This window comes from Beta vulgaris, chromosome 7 (assembly GCF_026745355.1).
Source record: "Beta vulgaris subsp. vulgaris cultivar EL10 chromosome 7, EL10.2, whole genome shotgun sequence".
Lineage (NCBI taxonomy): Eukaryota > Viridiplantae > Streptophyta > Magnoliopsida > Caryophyllales > Amaranthaceae > Beta > Beta vulgaris.
Window position 1 is genome coordinate 57,618,795 of NC_079208.1, and position 19,310 is coordinate 57,638,104.

At 37.1% G+C, this 19,310-nt stretch overlaps 3 protein-coding genes across 7 annotated transcripts; 1 reads left to right on the forward strand and 2 right to left on the reverse strand.

Annotated features, from left to right (window-relative positions):
* The first annotated feature begins 746 nt into the window (after nt 1-746).
* Nucleotides 747-19,084, forward strand: LOC104900061 (D-xylose-proton symporter-like 3, chloroplastic). 5 transcript variants are annotated; one of them, XR_007268407.2, is made up of 15 exons: nt 747-1,474; nt 2,241-2,319; nt 2,394-2,453; nt 2,541-2,607; nt 2,703-2,827; nt 2,914-3,015; nt 3,111-3,485; nt 4,193-4,240; nt 4,331-4,393; nt 4,487-4,567; nt 4,932-5,030; nt 5,598-5,735; nt 5,845-6,005; nt 6,208-6,241; nt 18,734-19,084. XR_007268407.2 is itself a non-coding variant. In XM_048633735.2 (14 exons), the coding sequence occupies exons 1-13, from the start codon at nt 1,149-1,151 to the stop codon at nt 5,977-5,979; spliced, it is 1,698 nt and encodes a 565-aa protein (XP_048489692.1). In that variant the 5' UTR covers nt 747-1,148; the 3' UTR covers nt 5,980-6,005; nt 6,090-6,321. The 5 variants fall into 5 exon arrangements, 4 of the variants coding, with proteins under 4 accessions (XP_048489692.1, XP_048489691.1, XP_048489693.1 ...); XM_048633735.2 differs by lacking the exon at nt 18,734-19,084 and having other exon boundaries at nt 6,090-6,321; XM_048633734.2 differs by lacking the exon at nt 18,734-19,084 and having other exon boundaries at nt 6,104-6,321.
* LOC104900060 (L-type lectin-domain containing receptor kinase SIT2) lies at nt 7,196-9,900 on the reverse strand. Its single transcript, XM_010687393.4, has one exon. The coding sequence runs from the start codon at nt 9,615-9,617 to the stop codon at nt 7,572-7,574; it is 2,046 nt and encodes a 681-aa protein (XP_010685695.2). The 5' UTR covers nt 9,618-9,900; the 3' UTR covers nt 7,196-7,571.
* Nucleotides 11,411-13,972, reverse strand: LOC104900059 (L-type lectin-domain containing receptor kinase SIT2). Its single transcript, XM_010687392.4, has one exon. The coding sequence runs from the start codon at nt 13,494-13,496 to the stop codon at nt 11,499-11,501; it is 1,998 nt and encodes a 665-aa protein (XP_010685694.2). The 5' UTR covers nt 13,497-13,972; the 3' UTR covers nt 11,411-11,498.
* Nucleotides 19,085-19,310: the final 226 nt, after the last annotated feature.

The window sequence follows — 19,310 nt, forward strand, 5'->3', positions numbered from 1 at the left end:
TAACGAGTTTTCATTCCTTAAAAAAGCTACTTTCTCCGTTTCAAAATATAAATATAGTTCATGTGTTCTTTTTGCACAATTTTCAAGACGCACCTTTGACCTACAATATCTTCTATTTTGTATTAGTAAGAAATATAAAAAGTTGATATTTTGAATGTAGATGTTGAAGCGAATTTAACAAAGACTTTACATGAGTATGCTTTTTTTTTTTAATATATATATATATTGATGACAAGATCTAGTCAAATTTTTTAAAAGTTTGACTCCCAAAATAGAAATCGAAATTATATTATGAGAGGGAAGGAGTATTTTTTTATGCAATAAATAGCTCAATACTAAATATAATGAATTTAGAAAACTCAAATAAATGTGCATTGATGTGCATGCACAAAAGAATGAGAGGAGCATAAAATGTATTGGTTAGGAATGTCATGAAAGTAAATAATTAAAATAAAATATGAATACTATTTTCTAAAAATTTTGATCCCTCACATAGGTACTACTACTACAAAGGTCAGCATTTTGGCAATAATATGAGAGTAAAAGTATTGTTTAGAATTAAGCTGAACCGAATCGAATTGAACTGAAAATAAGTTAGGGAGAACCGACCCTTAATACCTTCTCTGAACTTACTAATAAGGAATTAAAATAAGATAAGGTGAAGAGAACTAGAGAAGTACAGAACAGATTCGTAGTTCATTGCCAAATGGCATATAACTAGATATTCCAACATTGTTTAGTTATTCCACTTCTCCAACAAGGGCAAAACTTAAAAAAATTCGACCATATTTTTCGCCTAGATCTCATAAAGATCTGAATATTATACAAGATTTAAGCTTATCCAACAAACACCTGGCACAATTTCTTGCAAACTTCAATAAGTTTAGTTCGTTCGTGCAAATTAAAATTTCCCTCTACTATAGAATAAAGAACTACTCTCGCATCTGTCATGCGTTTCACGTTGTCTGCTACTGCTGATATTTACACACACATTTCACAGTACAAGTACAACAAACTATATGTCGAATTTTCTTCTCTTTTCAATCCAATGCATACTAATTAATTAGTCTTTGATAATTTGACATTTGTTGTTACTCCCAAATCTCAACCTCCCAAAATAGAACAAAAAAAGAAACAAAGCAAAAAAAATGGCATCATCAATTACCAGTTCTTGGGTAATTTATCATCCATCAATATCATCACACCTCAAAAATCATCAAATTAAGAGATCATTTTCTCTCTCCTCTTGGTCCCACATTAAGCCTAATATTTTTGCATCATCCTCAACAAATAATATGTTTCCCAGAAAGAATTTGAGTGGAAAAAGAAGAAATATTATGATGGGAAATTCTTCAATTTATAGTCTTGAAACTTCTTTATTGCATCATAAAGTTAATGCCCAGAAAGAGGATTACCCAGTTGACCAAACTACTGTTGAAGAAGAGGTCTTTGCTTGGTCTTCTGTAATTTTGCCGTAAGTAATGTATATATATTTTTTTTAGTTCTGGGTGTGAGTTTAATTAAATATTTGATTTTTGGTGGGTTTAATGTATAATGTAGTTTGATTGAGTATGATTATGTAAATGTTTACTTTGTCATACTATGAAATTATATAGGGTTTAATATTGACTGTATTTTGGTCAATTGACTAGTAATTGTGTTAAATTTTAAAATAAGGGTTTGTCAATCTGCTTAATATTGGCCCCAAATTGGTAATTATTTAATTTATAATCCATACATTAGCATTTTTAATTACTGGATTGGGTATTAGGGTGAAACCCACTTGTTATAGATTTTGCTATAAATTTCAAAATGTTATTCCTAATAAGGCTACAGTGTGAATTTGAGCAGTACTATCTTGAGAAGTTTGGAAATAATTGTCTGATATAGAATGGTTAATAATTCAATCTTCCAAATTCTGTTTTTGGTGTAAATGAGCATAGTGATGTAGATGGTATTCGATCCCAGGTCTCGAGTACCATCCCCACAAGACTTTACCATTTACCAATTAAGCTAGATGACATCCATATTAAATCTTCCAATATGGCATCACTTATAGGGTATATCAAGTGATGAGGAGATTCTAGAGTTTGACGAAATGATTGTAAAGGTTTTTTTTCTCATAAAATTCTGTCATAACCTTAATTATGAGGGGTAATAACAATGTGACAACTAATTCCGGAGATAAGGAGTGAATTTTTTTGATCAAATTGGTAAACTATTTTTCTCAAAAATTTCAGGTTTTTATTCCCTGCACTAGGCGGTTTGCTGTTTGGGTATGATATTGGTGCTACTTCTGGAGCTACGATATCACTACAGGTGTGCTTTTGCTCTTGATGATTTACACATATAAGAATTATTGACATGAGAAGTGTAATATATGGTAAATGCAGTCTCCTGAGCTTAGTGGTACAACATGGTTCAATCTTTCGGCAGTTCAACAGGGTTTAGTGGTAAGCTTCTGTATTAATTATGGCTTGTTTTGGTATATAGTTGAAATTATTCCATTTTTTCCCCATATATATCTTAATGCAATGTAGGTGAGCGGCTCACTTTATGGAGCTCTTTTTGGTTCTATCATGGTCTTTCCGATAGCTGACTTCCTTGGTATATCTTTAGTGCTTTAAGTTGATTTACTTGTCATCTAATTTGGACATATCTGGGATTACCACATTAAAAATTGCTACCTCCTAAATTTGAAGGAAGGAGGCGAGAACTTCTAATTGCTGCAACTCTTTATGCGATTGGCGGCCTCACTACTGCATTTGCTCCTGGCCTTGAAGTTCTTTTGATTGGGAGGCTTATTTATGGCCTTGGTATTGGCTGGGTGAGTGTCGTATTGTCTTTTGGTTTTAATAACGAGTGAAATAACTTGCAATTGATTAATTGTATGCTGAAGTTGATCTCTTGTAGGCCATGCATGCAGCCCCTCTTTACATTGCAGAAACTTGCCCTTCTCAGATTCGTGGGACTTTAATTTCGTTGAAAGAACTCTTCATAGTTCTTGGCATTTTGGTATCTGACTTCAACTGAGACTTCACTTCTGAATTTCCTTCCCTTTTCTTTTTCAAATCTGTTATGTAATCTGTGGCCCATTTGCATTTCTTCAGTTGGGTTTCTTTGTTGGTAGCTTTGAAATCGAGGCAGTAGGAGGATGGCGTTACATGTTTGGGTTGAGTGTTCCAGTTGCTGCAGTTATGGGTCTTGGGATGTTCAGTCTCCCTCCTTCTCCTCGCTGGTTGCTTCTTAGGGCTGTTCAAGGTAAAGGATCTCTGCAGGAGTATAAGGAAAAGGCTGTTACTGCTCTGAGCAAACTCCGAGGCAGACCTGCTGGTGATAAAGTTTCTGAAAAGCAAATTGATGACACACTAGTTTCAATGAAATCTGCTTATGATCGGGAATCAGAAGCAAGCTTTTTAGAGGTGTTCCAAGGGCCAAATCTGAAAGCTTTTATTATTGGTGGAGGTCTTGTGCTTTTTCAGCAGGTGATTTTTGAATTCATGCTTATGCATTTATTGAAAATGTTAGTATTCTTCATAAAAATAAGTTAGAATTGTTACAACTTTTTTCTGGAACGGCTATAAGCCTCTTTTAAGGCTTTGTTTTTTCCTTTTCACCTTAAAAATAGGAAAGATCTGTCATTTACTACATGTTCGATAGGTCACTTTGTGACTTATAGCCTTTTCAAAGAAGTAAAATAGTCAAATACTACATTTTTAAACACTTCACATTTACTACTGCAACCTATTACAGAATTCTGGTGGATTTTTTTAGGGCCAAAACCATCACTATAACTTTAACAACTAAAGTAAACATTATGGTGTCATTTTTGGGCAAAAAAAAAAAAAAATCCATTGTAACCGGTCAAGAGGTGGCGATAACGTATGTGAAGTTGCTGAAAAGATAATTAATCTACAGCTTCTTTTTAACTTAGAAATGAATATAAGTCAGGAAGGGACGTATCAGATAGTTAGTAACTGACCAAATTCCCGTAAGTATAAGTTTCAGACTTTCAGTAGACAAGTTCGAATCATTCAGTTGTCATTCAGATAAGTTTATTAAAGGGCTACCATCTTCAATTTACCACTAAAAATAGTTATAATAAGTTCAGATGTTCTAAATGTGCAAATTAGCATTTCAGGTGAAAAGAATGAAGCCACGTTTATGTTGACTCCTTTATAACTCTTTTCAGATAACTGGGCAGCCTAGTGTTTTGTATTATGCTGGTCAAATCCTACAGGTAAGTCAAACTTGTCGAACTTCATTTTCACTGATGAAGTTTCTTCATAATATGGATGCTTATGTGTTATGATTCCTTGATTATAATTAGAGTGCTGGGTTTTCTGCTGCATCTGATGCCACTCGAGTTTCTGTGCTAATTGGCCTATTTAAGGTATACTTATTAATCTGGCAAGCAACAACAATCTGCCATTAATATAAAGTGGAATTGTATATGGCATTCATGTTTCTCATTCCTGTCTTGCAGTTTGTTATGACCGGAGTTGCTGTTCTTAAAGTTGATGATCTTGGAAGGAAACCATTACTAATTGGTGGTGTTAGTGGGATCGTATGTATACAAAACCATACTTTTCAATATAATTAGATGTTATTCTTTTCTCTTCAAGGGCCTATGTTCTTCGTGCGGATAACTGATAATCACTGATAGAAACTGAGTTCAGTTGACTAAAGTTGATTAAATTTGAGTTTTACCACTAAAAGTCATTTGTTGATTCTAGTGTTTTTCTCATTTACAATTACATATTTTAGCGATAAAACTGATTAAATTGATTCTTGCTGTTTAAAAAAATTAAATTATACTGATTAGAACTAATGTTCAGTAAATATCACTGTACTTTTATTTTTTCAAGTTGAAGAGAATGGGTTTCAGTGATTTGGTATGTGAATGCTTCCTTGTTTGTGCTGTTGTACAGACGGTGGCTTTATTCCTCCTAGCTGCTTACTACAAATTTCTTGGAGGCCTCCCGTTTGTTGCTGTAGCTGCCTTGCTTCTATACGTCGGTAGCTATCAAGTAATTTCTTAAATCACATTTATCCTCCTGAGAAGCTCATAATCCATTTTCTCCGATCCTGTAAATGCTCTGTTATGTTACTAACTTATATCTTTAAATAGAGAAGTAAAACATTGTATCCAATCTCTTTAAAGGGAGAAAATAATGTACAGCCACCCGTTCGTAAATATAACACATGTGATTAGAGGTCATGTTGAAATAATTGAGTAAAATGTGCATTACTATCCTTCTGCATTACTTTTATGTTTAAATCATGACATAAGTCATTTTTAAACTAGAAGTGATGGCATCATTAAGAGTGTGTTTAGATAGAAGAATTTTCCGTTGTTTGGATATAACATAGGATAAGAGAAGGAAAGATTTTGGACATCTTTGTTTTGGAAAGATATGGAAGAAAAAATGCAAGCTCACTCCTCGTCATCCCTCCCTTGTCCTCCATGATTGCTATTCAAACAAATCATCTAAAAGGCTAGTCTTGATAAATAACAAATAAGAGTCTAATTGTCTTTACCTGAGATAATATGGTATGCCACTGACGTTAGTTTATGTCTTAAACTGGTTTCTCAGATATCATTTGGACCAATCAGTTGGCTAATGGTGTCAGAGATATTCCCTCTTCGCACGAGAGGACGAGGAATCAGTCTCGCTGTTTTAACAAACTTTGGTTCAAATGCTCTTGTGACCTTTGCTTTCTCACCGTTAAAGGTAAAAGTTAATATCATCTTTTCTCCAGGACATATTTCTTGTCTTGAATTACAGGTTGTTCCTTTGGTATTTCCGCAACGCTCTGCTGACTTATGTTCGTTTTTTGCAGGAGTTGCTTGGAGCTGATAACCTTTTCCTCCTGTTTGGAGCTATTGCTTTGCTATCCCTCGTATTTGTGTTGACGCTCGTCCCAGAGACAAAAGGCTTAAGCTTGGAAGAAATCGAGGCTAAATTATCAGAATGAGAATGGTTCACTACATGATGAGAAATGTATTTGTTCCTTTCATGTATATACAGACTTATATCTATTACAATGTTAATAAATAAGGTTGTAAACAATTTCAATTTTACTAGTCATTTTGTGGCAGTGCAAGACGATGGGCGCGCAATTTTGTTTTCTTAATTTTGCACATTGGGGACAGCTTCCAATTGGCAAATGATGAACAGCTGAAGTCAGATTTTAATTTTGCAGAGTCAGCCCAGGTACTATACAACTCTACTCAGTTGTAAGTTTCTTCACTATGTCGAGGAAATTCTTGATCTTCTTTCCCCAATTTCACGAGAGATGCAAAAGATTGAAGGCAAAGTCTTGTATAAGACGGTCCTGCAATACCTTCTTGTGGTGCTAGGGGATTTTTTTAAAAAATATATTTATTCTGCGAGGGTCATATTTTACTTATGTTGTGGTTAACTTTTAATATATTACAATAAGCTTAAGTTAGGGAGAGACGGTCTCACCGAAGACTAGCTGATGAGAAAATAGGTTATAGATATCAGTTTGTCACCAGTTGCAATAATAATAGGAGTCGCAACTCGCAACACGACCATCGCAGTGTAGGAGAAGCTGCTGACGGATTCAGAAAGGTAAGATTTTAAGGTTTTTGGGTTAACCACAGGCTAACAGCCTGCAACAACTTAATTTGAATGATGGACAGGGTTAATGAAAAACTTGTTTTCCAAAATTAAACAGCTTCCTTCCTGTACAGCCCTTAGAGCAAGTGATTGATTCTACTAGACATGTTCTCAGGTACTCGAAAGGTTCCACTTTATGCTTGCAGATGGTTAACTGATGAGAAACAACTAGGATTCTGTATATTGCTGCTGAAATTAGGACAACTAGAATAATGTAGACCATAGCTTGAAAATGAGGGCTGAATCAATTCGGTTCTCCCGTATTGGAATGGTTCTCAACTTTGGAGAACGGAGTTTGACCATTTCAAACCGGTGGATTTAATAAGCCGAAATGTAGGCCGAACCAACCATGACAAGGCAATTTTCGCCTACATTTCCCGTATCAAGACGCTACTTTTCAGATTTTTTCTTCTTCTGAGATTCCGACTGCTCCCTACACCTCTCTCCAATAATGACATAAATAAACATATAAAGATAGAGATAGAGAGAAGAAGAGGCAACGAAACAACAATCACAAGATCTATGGTGGTTTTAGGAGGGAAAACAAATGCTATTTAAGTTATTTTTATAGTATATAATGCAAATAACTGTTATGATAAACTAGGAGATATAACAAATCTACAATCCATTATTATACTATCATAATATGATATCAGCATATAATCATAAAAAACACCTAAAAAATAATACCAAATTTGTGAGTGAAACCGTGATGTGACCCGCGTTGAATGAATCTGTTCCGTTCCCACGAAATCGCAACCGTGACAGTGACTAAAAGTGTATTTTCGAACCATGATGTAAACCGGGATAACCATTATCTGAAGGATTTAGCATATTATAAGGCATGACCCAACATATATTGTTAAAAGGCATCAGTTCATCCACAAGGTAGATTAAACCTAATATGTGAGCTATTTTCTGCTATCAACGACCGTATTGGATGACTGAATTTGTGCTGGACATGACACTAAACGAAACTGTTCTAGATGGCGATGGATATGAACCCGATGTTCCCCAACCCTCGCCGAAGAAACTGCCGCTTACTGTATCATATTCAGATGGGATATTAGGCAAAGTTGCAGTCCCATCAAGATACAGAACTACTTGCCTCATTGTAGGCCTTTCTTCTGGCTTAGGATGCAAACAGAGAAGGCCTAACTTCAAAATGAGCTCCATTTCCTTTTCCAGATAGCCCCCCTCCATTCTAGGATCACTGACCTTGAGAATCTCTCCCCTCTTCCAACAATCATACACCCAGTCACTGAGAAAAAGATCCTCTGCATCATCATCAGACTGCTCGCCAATTGGCCTCCTTCCACAACCCACCTCGAGTAAGAACATCCCAAAAGAAAAAACGTCAGTGCTAGGTGTAGGTGTCCTTGTTCTGCTGACCTCTGGTGCGATATATCCCCTTGTCCCCACCACATGGGTGGTTCGAGGATCATTGCTGTGACCGTAAAGTCTGGCGAGGCCAAAATCACCCAATCTCGCATTCATGTCGGCATCTAATAGGACATTACTTGCCTTCACATCACGGTGAAGGACAATTTGTTCCCCCTCCTCATGAAGATATAGTAGGGCAGAAGCCACTCCCTTGATGATCTTGATTCTTGAAGACCAATGTAAAGTTGACTTTTGTTCCTTGCTGAAGAGGAACTTGTCAAGGCTCCCATTAGGCATATACTCATAGACCAGAAGAAGCTCTCCCTTTCTTCTACAATAGCCTAGGAGCTGCACCAAGTTTCTATGCTTAAACCTTCCCAGGGTAGAGATTTCCGCCACAAATTCTTTCATCCCTTGTTGCGAATCATGGGAGACTCGTTTGACCGCGACTGGGATACTTGTAGAAGGCAATACACCCTTGTATACCTCCCCAAAACCGCCAACTCCAATAAGCTCCAACTTTTTAAAACCCTTTGTTGCCACATAAAGATCCTTGTACGTGAATCTATGTGCATTGTATTCCATTTCCCAAGGTTCATGCAATTCTTTATATTTCTTCCTCCATAAAAACCAGGAAGCTCCAACAATCATGGATAACGACAGTAAAACTAATATAAGCAGAACAACAAAAATAAGATGTTTTATGCTTCGCTTTTCATGTTTAATTCTGGGAAGTGATGGAAGCTTGGAAAGGTCTAGATCTTGCGCTTTCCCTTTCTGATTCCAGCTCCATCCTAGTATGTAATGACTATTGGATACCAGGCCAGTAGATGAAGAGAAACCAACGTACATAGAATCATAAAGTATTGTAGAAAGATTGATGTGCTTAGACAAGAGACACTTGTTAGGCTTTGGATGACCAAGTGGAACTAATGTGACATTAACTAACATTTCTTCCTCATCATAGTCTATCCAAATTTGCATTGCTTTTCCACTATTTAGCAGCAGGCTTTTATTGACCCCTTCTGCCTCAGAATAGTATGCTGCTGAAGCAGCATCAGCAGATATGAGGCCATTAGCATCAATTCCAACATGGTTGGAATCAATATCTCCAAACTCAGCATTTTGGACGGTGTCTAACTCTATACCAAATATACGATTAGACGAAAGACCATTGGTGGAATCATTAAAGAGTCCTAGGTACTTGGCTGGGAGCGTATGTTGAAAATTTGTCGATGGGGCAATAGTGAAGACGATTCCATGGCCGGATTGATTTGGTAACTGAGGATACATAGCGAAAACAAAAGCTGTGGAGAAAGATACATGATCTCGTTTGAACATGATGGGGTGTGGGTAGAAAGCATGAGAAGTACTAGGGATTGTGTAGTTTGTCATTTGAAGGAGGCCATTTTGGTGGATATTTGAGAGTCCATCTAAAAGGAGAGTGTTGTTGGATCCTTGGAAACCATTGTAGATGAAGTGTGTTTGCTCTTGAGCAAGGGCATGTACCACAAAGATCAAAGCAAACGTAAGGCTCATTTGCTGTATGATTGTAAAGTGAGGAAGATTTCGAGGAGCTATAGCCATAATAGGCAAAAGATTAAAACTGTTTGCACATAATGCGTATTGCGTGGTGTGGGGATGAAAGAAACACCAGTAAATTATTGCTGTATATTGGAGTGAAGGTCCCAAGTCTAGGGAATCAGGTTTCAAGCGTCTACTAGTTTATAACAGTAATATGTTATATGCTATGTATATGAAAGGGATATCTTACAGACTGTGGTCTGTCATCTGTGGACTGTGGGGACTTAGGAGGAGGGTCTTTGGAATTGTTGCTATTGCTGATAATCTCTAACTCGACTCGAAAATTTCATATAGGCTGATAATCTCTAACTCGACTCGAACCTGATGATGACCTACATTATTAAGATAAGTAGTGAGTTGATTTTTCCATACGATGATGGCCACCTTAATGTCAAGTCATGATCTCTAGTGACAACTGACAAGGATGACAAGGAAATTCAAGATTAGTCAGTCTAGGTAAAAGAAGTCATCTTCAACTTTTTACTAGTCCCACTATAATTGCAAGGCTTTGATTGTTTAATGAGTAAAAAGGGAGGTTGTGGAAGTCCTGTTCATGATCATGAAAGTAAAACAACCATTTTTGACTCTTAAACATCTCCTATGACCTCCTATACTAGGAGTAGTATTTAAAACTTACAACCCTCCCAATACACATGTTTATCTCTCCCTTTTGCCTCCTATTATTATTACTACTTTTTCTTACAACTAAACAATTTTTATGTATTATGATTCTCCTCCCTTTACGTTCTTTTCCCTCTTTCGGAACATTACAAAAATAGAAAAAAGTTAATATAAAATCTGCACATTATGCGGGTCAAAAAACTAGTTCTACTTTAATAGGCATTTGGTCTCGTAATAAATTTTACACAAAATTATTAGGATTTTTTATCAGGTTTGTGGGGTTTCAAAAATTTATAAGGTACCTCTATGGTGTTAGAAATTCATGAATATCATCGATATTTTTACAATTTTACTTGATAACCTTACATCAACAAAAGCCAAATTAGGATGAGAATATATCTCACCCCCTACTCTCTTTCCTCATTATTCATTATTCTATTCAGTTAATATGTGGGAGGATATAGGTGACAGGAAGAGAGTGAAAGAGGTTGTTAACTGGGATGAGAGTACAAATTCGGAGGAAGAGAGTGTAAGAGAGTTATGGTATGACGTGGTCTTGTCCTTCGGCCTACTAATACAGTAAGTTAGCAATGCAGGAACTGTCAACCACCACATTGTCAGACGCAGACCTTATGGCTATGATTCAAACCAAATACAATGACTTTTGCTTCTGCATTAGTCGTCTCTCTATTGGTATCATACTATCATGTTAGGTTGCACGGACACTTCATATAGATGGTGTGTCCTGCACTCGACTTGTATTGGACACTAATACACATCCTACTCACTTCGATACATCTCCTGCACGGCTGCACCCCAAACATCGTATACTTGTATCCCATTTTCTATTATGTGTACACTCGTATCTAGGAAAAGAGGTTGGATCTAATCTCATATTGGACGTTGCATGCATCTTATGGAGGTTCCACGAGGAAACATTGGTAGACCGTGTTATTGAAGAAGGTGGTGTTAATTGAATTAATTTTTCCAGTCACATTTATATACTGATTCTGTGAAAGCATATTGACTGGCATGGGGAGTAAAATTGAGGCTTTACACATTGTTATTGAATACCGTGGTGTTAGAAACATGATAGATTGTTTTTCTGCCAGGGTTATGCTGGTTTAGTTTTGGTATTTCAGACGGCGCATACTGATAATACTTTGCTTAGAGACACTTGTAATAAGCTTGAAGTCTCATATTTGCTTAACAATAATGGTAAGGTTACAGCCATGTTTTGAAGGCATAAACTAGTTTAAGTTTTTAACGACCGACTTCTAGTATGGAATCACTACTGTGTGCACAATAAGCAGAAGTTGCTTGAGAAGATACAGGAAACAAAGTTTGATCTCCGTGAGTGGCTTTAGCATCGAAAGGAAGCATCTCAGGCAAAACACTATCTCCATTCAAAATGTGCACCGCCTGCCTGATGCTAGGTCTTGCTTCTGGCTTAGGATGACAACAAAGCATGCCTAGCTTTAAAACTAGCTCCAGTTCTTCCGCAACACAATTCCTTTCAAATCTTAGATAGCTTGCCTCGATAATCACCTCTTTTCTCCAGCATTCATCTACCCAATCGACTAAATATGTTTCTACATTTGAACCTGATTGAAGGCTAATTGGGCTCCTCCCACAAGCAATTTCAAGGGTAAGCATCCCGAATGAGAACACATCAGTGGCAGTGGTTGCCTTTCCCTTTCTTGTAAGCTCAGGTGCAAGGTATCCGACTGTTCCAACCACATGGGTAGTCTGAGGATTGGTACCGTGGTCATATAATCTTGCTAGTCCAAAGTCACCAAGCCTTGCATTCATGTCAGCATCTAGTAAAACGTTACTGGCCTTAACATCACGATGAACTACTACTTGCTCCCACTCTTCATGAAGGTATAAAAGCGCAGAAGCCACACCGTGAATGATTCTGAATCTTGTATGCCATGAAAAATTTGGCATAATTCCATCATCATAAAGATACTTGTCAAGACTGAGGTTAGGCATGTAATCGTAGACTAGGAGTAGCTCTTGTTTCCTTCGGCAATACCCAAGGAGTTGTACCAAATTTCGGTGTCTTAACTTCCCCAAAGAAGCAATTTCTGCTACGAATTCTCTCACTCCTTGGCCTGAGCGATGTGAGACTCTTTTAACAGCGACTTCAAGTTCCGAGGAAGGTAATATCCCTCTATAAACCTTCCCAAACCCTCCTGCTCCCAAAAGCTCCTTCTCTTTGAATCCTTTGGTAGCGTTATAAAGATCTTTATATGAAAACCTCTGTAGGAGGTATTCTTGTTCCCAATCTTCAAAGACTTCCTCATACTTCTTCCTTCTTTTGACGTAATATGACGAAGCACTTGTTATGACCATGACTGATAGAATAACCAGCATGATTACGGAACCCACACTCAGTTTTTTCCCTCGGTTTCTGATATGGGGAAGTGGAGGAAGCTTTGATAAATCAAGGCTTTCAGCTTCTTGCCCACCTTGGGTGAAGCTCCATCCGAGTAGATAGTGACTACTAGCCAGTGAACCAGTAGATGAGGAGAAACCAACATAAGTCTTGCTTAAGACAACTTCAGAAAGGTTGATATGTGAAGTTAACAGAGGCCTACTTGGCTTAGGGAGTCCAAGGGGAGCCATTGTTACCTGGATCAAAATGCTGGTCTCATGATAATCAATCCAAATCTGCATCGGTTTCGCACTCAAAAGGTTGAGGCTCTTGTTCTGACTTTCAGCATCAGAATAATAGGCTGCCGAAGCAGAAGCATCTGATATCAGGCTATTGACATCAATTCCAACATGGTTGCTATTGATATCTCTGAAATCAACGTCTTGTGCGGTATCTAGTTCCACAGCAAAAATATGGTTTGAAAAGTTACCAATAGAGGAACGATTAAAGAGACCGAAGTCATAGCCTGGAAGACTATGATGGAAGTCCAGGGAAGCAGAGAGAACAAATGCAATTCCCTGACCACTAAAGGTTTGTATCTCTGGGTTAATGGCAAACACCCAAGTGGTGGAAAATGAGAGCGATGATGAAGAAGAAAACTCAAGCGGGTCTGGATGAAAAACATGAGCTTTTAGCTGTTTTGAGAAGTTGGTCAGCTGCAGCAATCCATTTGGGTGGATTGTTGCAGCCCCATCAAGATGAAGATTGGCTTCTTGGAAGCCATTATAAATGAATTTCTTTGTGTCTTGAGCAAAGACTGTGAATGGCAAGGTCCATAACAAAATTGCTACAAAGTTTAGTAGTATGATATTAAAAGCCATGAAAGAGAAAGAAGCCAGATGGTTTATGATATCAAACTCAGCAAGATGGAGCAAACAATGCTTAATGTAGCTAAGAGGCAACCTAAGAAGGAACACAAAACTTACACACAAGAATCCGGCACACTCTTAATAAAAAAAGTGACAGAAACTGAAAGATACCGGCCTGATACTGCCATACCAGCACTATTGTCAAAAACTTCGAGATGAAAAGGCTAAATAGCGAACTTGTTCTCCACCAAACAGAGAAGAGGAATTGTTCTACGCCCCATGCCAGTGAATTTTACCAAAGTACCCCTCCTCACATGTCCGGCGGAGAACAATTTTCCAAATAGCCTAACACTTTAACTTTTTGTTGAGAAGGGAGGAGCATTGTCTTTTGACATAATGTATACCTCCCATATACAAAACTTGAAAGGCTTAACATGATTACGTGAGTGTGAGCACGAAACTCTGATATGGACATTAGTACTTAGGCCAAGAAATTTCAAAAGTACTCTAACATGTCAATAATGGCAGTAGCACAAAAGATGATACCTACGTCATAAAATATAATTGTTCTATTAGACATGTCAGTATTGGCAATAGAACACAAGATGATACTTATGTCATAAAATATTATTGCTCTATCAAACATGTCAGAATTGACACGTATCCTCGTTAATTTAAAAGTTGACATGTATTGTTTCAAAAAATTGACACGTATTCAATAACATTAATCCAGATTGCTCGACCTCAACCCAAACCACACCCAAATGTTGTTTGACCCAAAATTTGAGATACTAATATCGAGTAATGTATAGGTTGCTTGACAATAGATCCAAATATGACAAAACCAGGCCCAAATGGCTTGTTTGTCACCTCTAGAGCGTTCCCCGTTTTCTTTTTTGTTTTTTTGGTAAGGGTGGATTACCAGTCCCCACCATCAAAGTCACTACAAACTGTACATAAAAGTGGCCTAGTGGTCCTGGCTGATATACATGAGATCTGATGAGCCAAAGTTACTTTAATCCTAGGGACTTTTCTAAAGATAGACTAAATAATTTACAATCATTGATGCAGTCTTCCACTATCAGTCTTGATTTACACCTTTTGCTTCTTTGGCCTTTGCTTCTGTTTGAAGGGGTGTAGCTCATGGCAAACCTTTTAGCCCCAACCCTCAATTCCTCACTTTATTTCGCCGCTTGTTTCAGAGCTGGCTCTTCTTCAAACTCTATCCATTTGAATCACTGTCTTCTCACATTGTCCCCACGATTGATGCAACAATTTCATCTTTCCTCTATGCTTAACTTCCACATGATAAGATGGCATTAGCTTTCTTCTTGGAATGTTAGCATAAGAAAGCGAATGAAAACTGTGATCCATGGTGCCAAAAACAAGGCTGCATCTTATCGTTTGTGTCGTAAAGGTTTTTAAAACTACAAAACCGATAGTATCTGCATCGTAAAACTGTGAACCATGCTGTGATCTTGTAGCAGTAACAGATTCCATGGCCATATATGTTATACGGATTAGAAAGCTTTGTAATGCAGGAAAGAAAAAAGATTGCGAGAATGGTAAAACCATGATATCTCTAGGAATTAATTAGCATATAATAAAACATGATCATCTGCTCATTATCTTTACATACTGGGTGACAAAGCATCAGTTCGTTAACAAGCTATACTAAAAGTCTAAAACCGATATCAGGAGGGAGTACGACAACTCTGCTATTCAGAAAATCTAACTTGCTAAAGGGGGTGGCACGGTCGTAGTAGGCTGTTAGTAAACTTTTTCAGCTTTCTACAATTCTACAGGCCACAACTTTGGTGAGGATGTTCATGCCGCAGTGTTACTCCGACACCTTCATTTACCTCAAAAAAGGGGTGTCGTGTTGTGTCCGACACGATACTTTACTTGGATACACGACACTTTACCTGGATACTTCATCTTTAACTAAAAACCTTACTTTTTCTACAAAATAGCCGAGTCGGACACTTGGACACCCGTATCCGAATAGACACTCAATTCGTGTCCGAGTAACATAGGTTCATGGTAGAGAGGTGTCGGTGATATCCAATAGTGACTATAACAAGATGCTATATCACAAAGGGGAAATCACTGCCTTATCTTGTGCACAAGGCATCAGCCAAATCATGACGTTTTTTTTTTTTGGTAGAAAGAGGAACATAGATTACAACATTACGTAGTAACAATAGTATCTGGTACAATTAGTTGTGATCTACGCATCGGATCACTCAGATTAACAGAAGTTCCCCTACATTGTTGTTTTTCCATAACATAAAGTTTCATACAATCCGAGGAAGGGTCCGACAAAATACAAATGTTATTGAAACCATCTGTTCTCCCTTTTGCTTTCCTTGCAATGTAGTCCGCAAGTTGGTCAGTCCCTCTTCCTTCATAGACGAGCCTAGCGCCTGTAACCTCTTGGAGCAATACCCTGTAATGAGAATCTTTGTAGTAGACCTGGGCATGGTACACCCAAGGCTATTTTCAGCAAATGAGCAAAATGAGCAAAATGAGCAAATGAATAAAATGAGCAAATGAGTAAAATGAACAAATGAGCAAGCATTTCTACTCATTTAAGAAAATGAGCACACTTTTACCCAAACGAGCAAACTTTGTCATTTGCTTATCATCTTCTTCCTCAATTTCAGATATGGAATTTTTTTTTTTCGCGAATTTTAGATTTCCATTGTTGTGTTTGGAAGGAAGAAGGAGAGAGAGAACTATTGAAACAACAACAACATAACAACAACAACAGATCAATTGAACAAATGAACAACAATGAGCAAAACAACAAGAACAACACAAATGAATAATGAGAAATTGAACAAATCGACGAATTTCAACTTGTTTCTTTTTGTTTCGCGAATTTCAAATCTGTCGACTTTTAGATCGTGGAATTTCAGTCGCCTCATCATCACCATCTCGCGAATTTCAGATCGTGGAAGTTTTGATTTCTATGTTTCCGGCGAGAAAGAAGAGCGAGAAAGAGAGAGAGAAAGAATTGAGAGAAATGAGTCTTGAAACAACAACGACGACAAAAATGACGAAGATTTGAACGGATCACCGCCGTCGTCACACATCCCGTTGGAAATGAGCAGCATTGCCGGAAAAATGGCAGTGAAAGCACGCGGAAGAGGAAGAGGAGAGAGAGTACGCGGAATTACAAACGTGCCCCTGAAGTTGTAATTTATTACAAAAATACCTGTACATCCGGGTGTACCATGAGTGCTCTCCCCTGTAATGATCAATTATATTAGACATGTGAGTATTAAACTTTCGTCTCTCTTTGACCTTCTTGATTAGCCGCAAACAATCCATGGAAAAGATGCAATTTATCCATTCATTTTGTTTTATCCATTGGAGCCCCATAAGGTGGCGCGGGGCTTCGGCCTCGCTAGCATCCTGAGAGAAACCAGCAGCCTGACAACCTTTCAACCAAGTACCCAAATGATCTCGGCAAACAGCGGCAAGGTATTTTCTTTGGATTCATGAAGAAAGGAGCCATCAATGGGAATCATGACGTTTACGTCTTAACTCTTATTCAATATGGCTTGCCATGAAATGTTAACCTGTATGGTATTTTCTCTTAATAGTTCAAGAAAATGATTTTACTTAAAGGAATAATTTTTAGAGTTTTTTGCGGGGATATACCAAGGTAATAGGGCATTGTGTGGAGATATACCTCACTAAATTTTTTTTGTGAGGATATACCAACCTAATTTTTTTTTTTTTGAAAGGTACCAAAAACACTATTTCCGACAAGAAAGTCAAATTTCTGCCCTTTGACTTGGTAAAAACTCTTGAGTGAGCCACAAAGTGACAATAAGGAAGTTGGAGGGAAATGAATGTAACAGAAGCAAAGGAATATCACGTACTATACAAAGAGTAATTAAGCAAGTTAAAGGCCGAAAATTTGACTTTCTAGCCAGGAATAGTGTTTGTGGTACCTTTTAATAAAACTTAAATTTAAGTTGGTATATCGCACAAAAAAAAATTAGTGAGGTATATTCCCATAAAATGCTCTGTTATTCTGATATATCCCCACAAAATGCTCTGTTATCTTGGTATATCCCCGCAAAAAACTCTAATTTTTATGATGTTACTAAAATATCTCTTTGTCGATGTAACATTTAGTTATTTGATAACCCTTTTGGTAGACGCTGATAAATGATGATAAATCTGTGAAATAATATCTCATCTCCGCAGTTTGTTTAACCCTAACATCTATTAACTTTATAAATGGTTGTTACCATCCAATATCTTTTTAAAGTACTATTTTTAGTGTAATGGAAATTCACAAAGAAAAACACATTCTTGGGGATGAAATTCATTACCATGGACATGAATATAAGACTTTCCTCGCAAAGTTGCATACAAATAGAATACCATTAAGGGAGCGTTTGGTTCACATGCTTCTGGTATTAGGTATGGGTTTAGAATGAGCAAAACCCATACCTAGTGTTTGTTTTATTATTTAATAGATTTAAAACCCATACCTAAAACCCATAAGGTATGGGGTTTAGAAACCCAAGAGGGAGGTGGGTTTGGCTCATACCAATACCTCTAGGTATTATATACAAGAAAAAATTTCATTCCCAAATAAAAACCAAACACATGGTATTAAGCATCACGTTCCAAACCTATACCACCTTGATTTCATTCCTCATTCCAAACTCATACCATTATGTGAACCAAACGCCCCCTAACACCTTTCATAAAGCTACCAAACAGGCTGCAAGGGTAATAATTTACTACCTCTGTTCTTTATCAGCTTACCCGTATTCCTTTTTGGGATGTCCCTTATTAGTTTACCTATTTCTTTTGTTTTTATTTTTGGAATGAGACCAATAGCTTTCCATCACACATACATTCAACTTTAACATAAATTAATAGTTTCTCTTTCCTTTTATGTCTCACAATATTGTTTCTCCTAAAACTTTGTGCAAAAGAAACGGGTAAACTAATAAAAATCGAAGGGAGTAAATTCGATATGGAGTCATGGTTATAAATTTTGTATGTCCAAGGCAATGCAAAGTAACTTTATTAGCCAGTAAATGTTATTTTCTTTTTCCAATTAATATTGCTACACACACAAAATTCCTTGCTCTACTAATTAATCTTTTAAATTACTACACTTCACTTTCTGAAAAATTATTGTACTATAGTTGAATTTTTTTTTTTTGTTTTCCTTAGCACTAAATATTTGAATTTTTTGATTTCTGGTTCTGCAGTGGAATCAAATAAATAGTGATGATCTTCATTGACCAGGCTTCATGTCTCTCTGGATCTGGAGTCCAGTCAGTAGAGAAGAAAAGTCAGATGGGTGTCCTATCATATTGAAGACCTGTGTATGTATTTATTTTTGGCACTGTAATATAGTAATTAGTAAATGTGTACTATGCTTTATTTCAATATTCATCATTTAACTTGATGATGATGTTTAACTACCCTTAAGGACAACTGAAATAAATGTAACAAAATTCAACAAGGTAGATTTACACCTGTGAATCTGTGATCTTCCATGGAACATACTCTACTGACTATGAGCTAAATTTGGGAAATGATTTTCTTCTTTGTTTGTCTTCCATTCTTCTTTCATACAGAAAGTCACTGATATGCTAGGTTGCACGGAGACGGATACGGGTTCTGATTCGGGTATGGGGACAGAAAACGACAAGATTTCAAAATTTTAGGAATGGATACGCGTACCCATACTGGATACGTATCGGGTACGGGTACGTGACCTAGTAGAAGTACCCGTGCTACATAGCTGATAAGTAATCTTTATATCTTGGCTGAAATAAGAAA

Coding starts and splice junctions, on each gene's coding strand:
- LOC104900061 (XM_048633735.2), top strand. CDS start 1,149: ATGGCATCATCAATTACCAGTTCTTGGGTAATTTATCATCCATCAATA. Junction 2,608..2,702: donor TCCGATAGCTGACTTCCTTG/GTATATCTTTAG, acceptor CTAAATTTGAAG/GAAGGAGGCGAGAACTTCTA. Junction 4,394..4,486: donor TGCTAATTGGCCTATTTAAG/GTATACTTATTA, acceptor CCTGTCTTGCAG/TTTGTTATGACCGGAGTTGC.
- LOC104900059 (XM_010687392.4), bottom strand. CDS start 13,496: ATGGCTTTTAATATCATACTACTAAACTTTGTAGCAATTTTGTTATGG.
- LOC104900060 (XM_010687393.4), bottom strand. CDS start 9,617: ATGGCTATAGCTCCTCGAAATCTTCCTCACTTTACAATCATACAGCAA.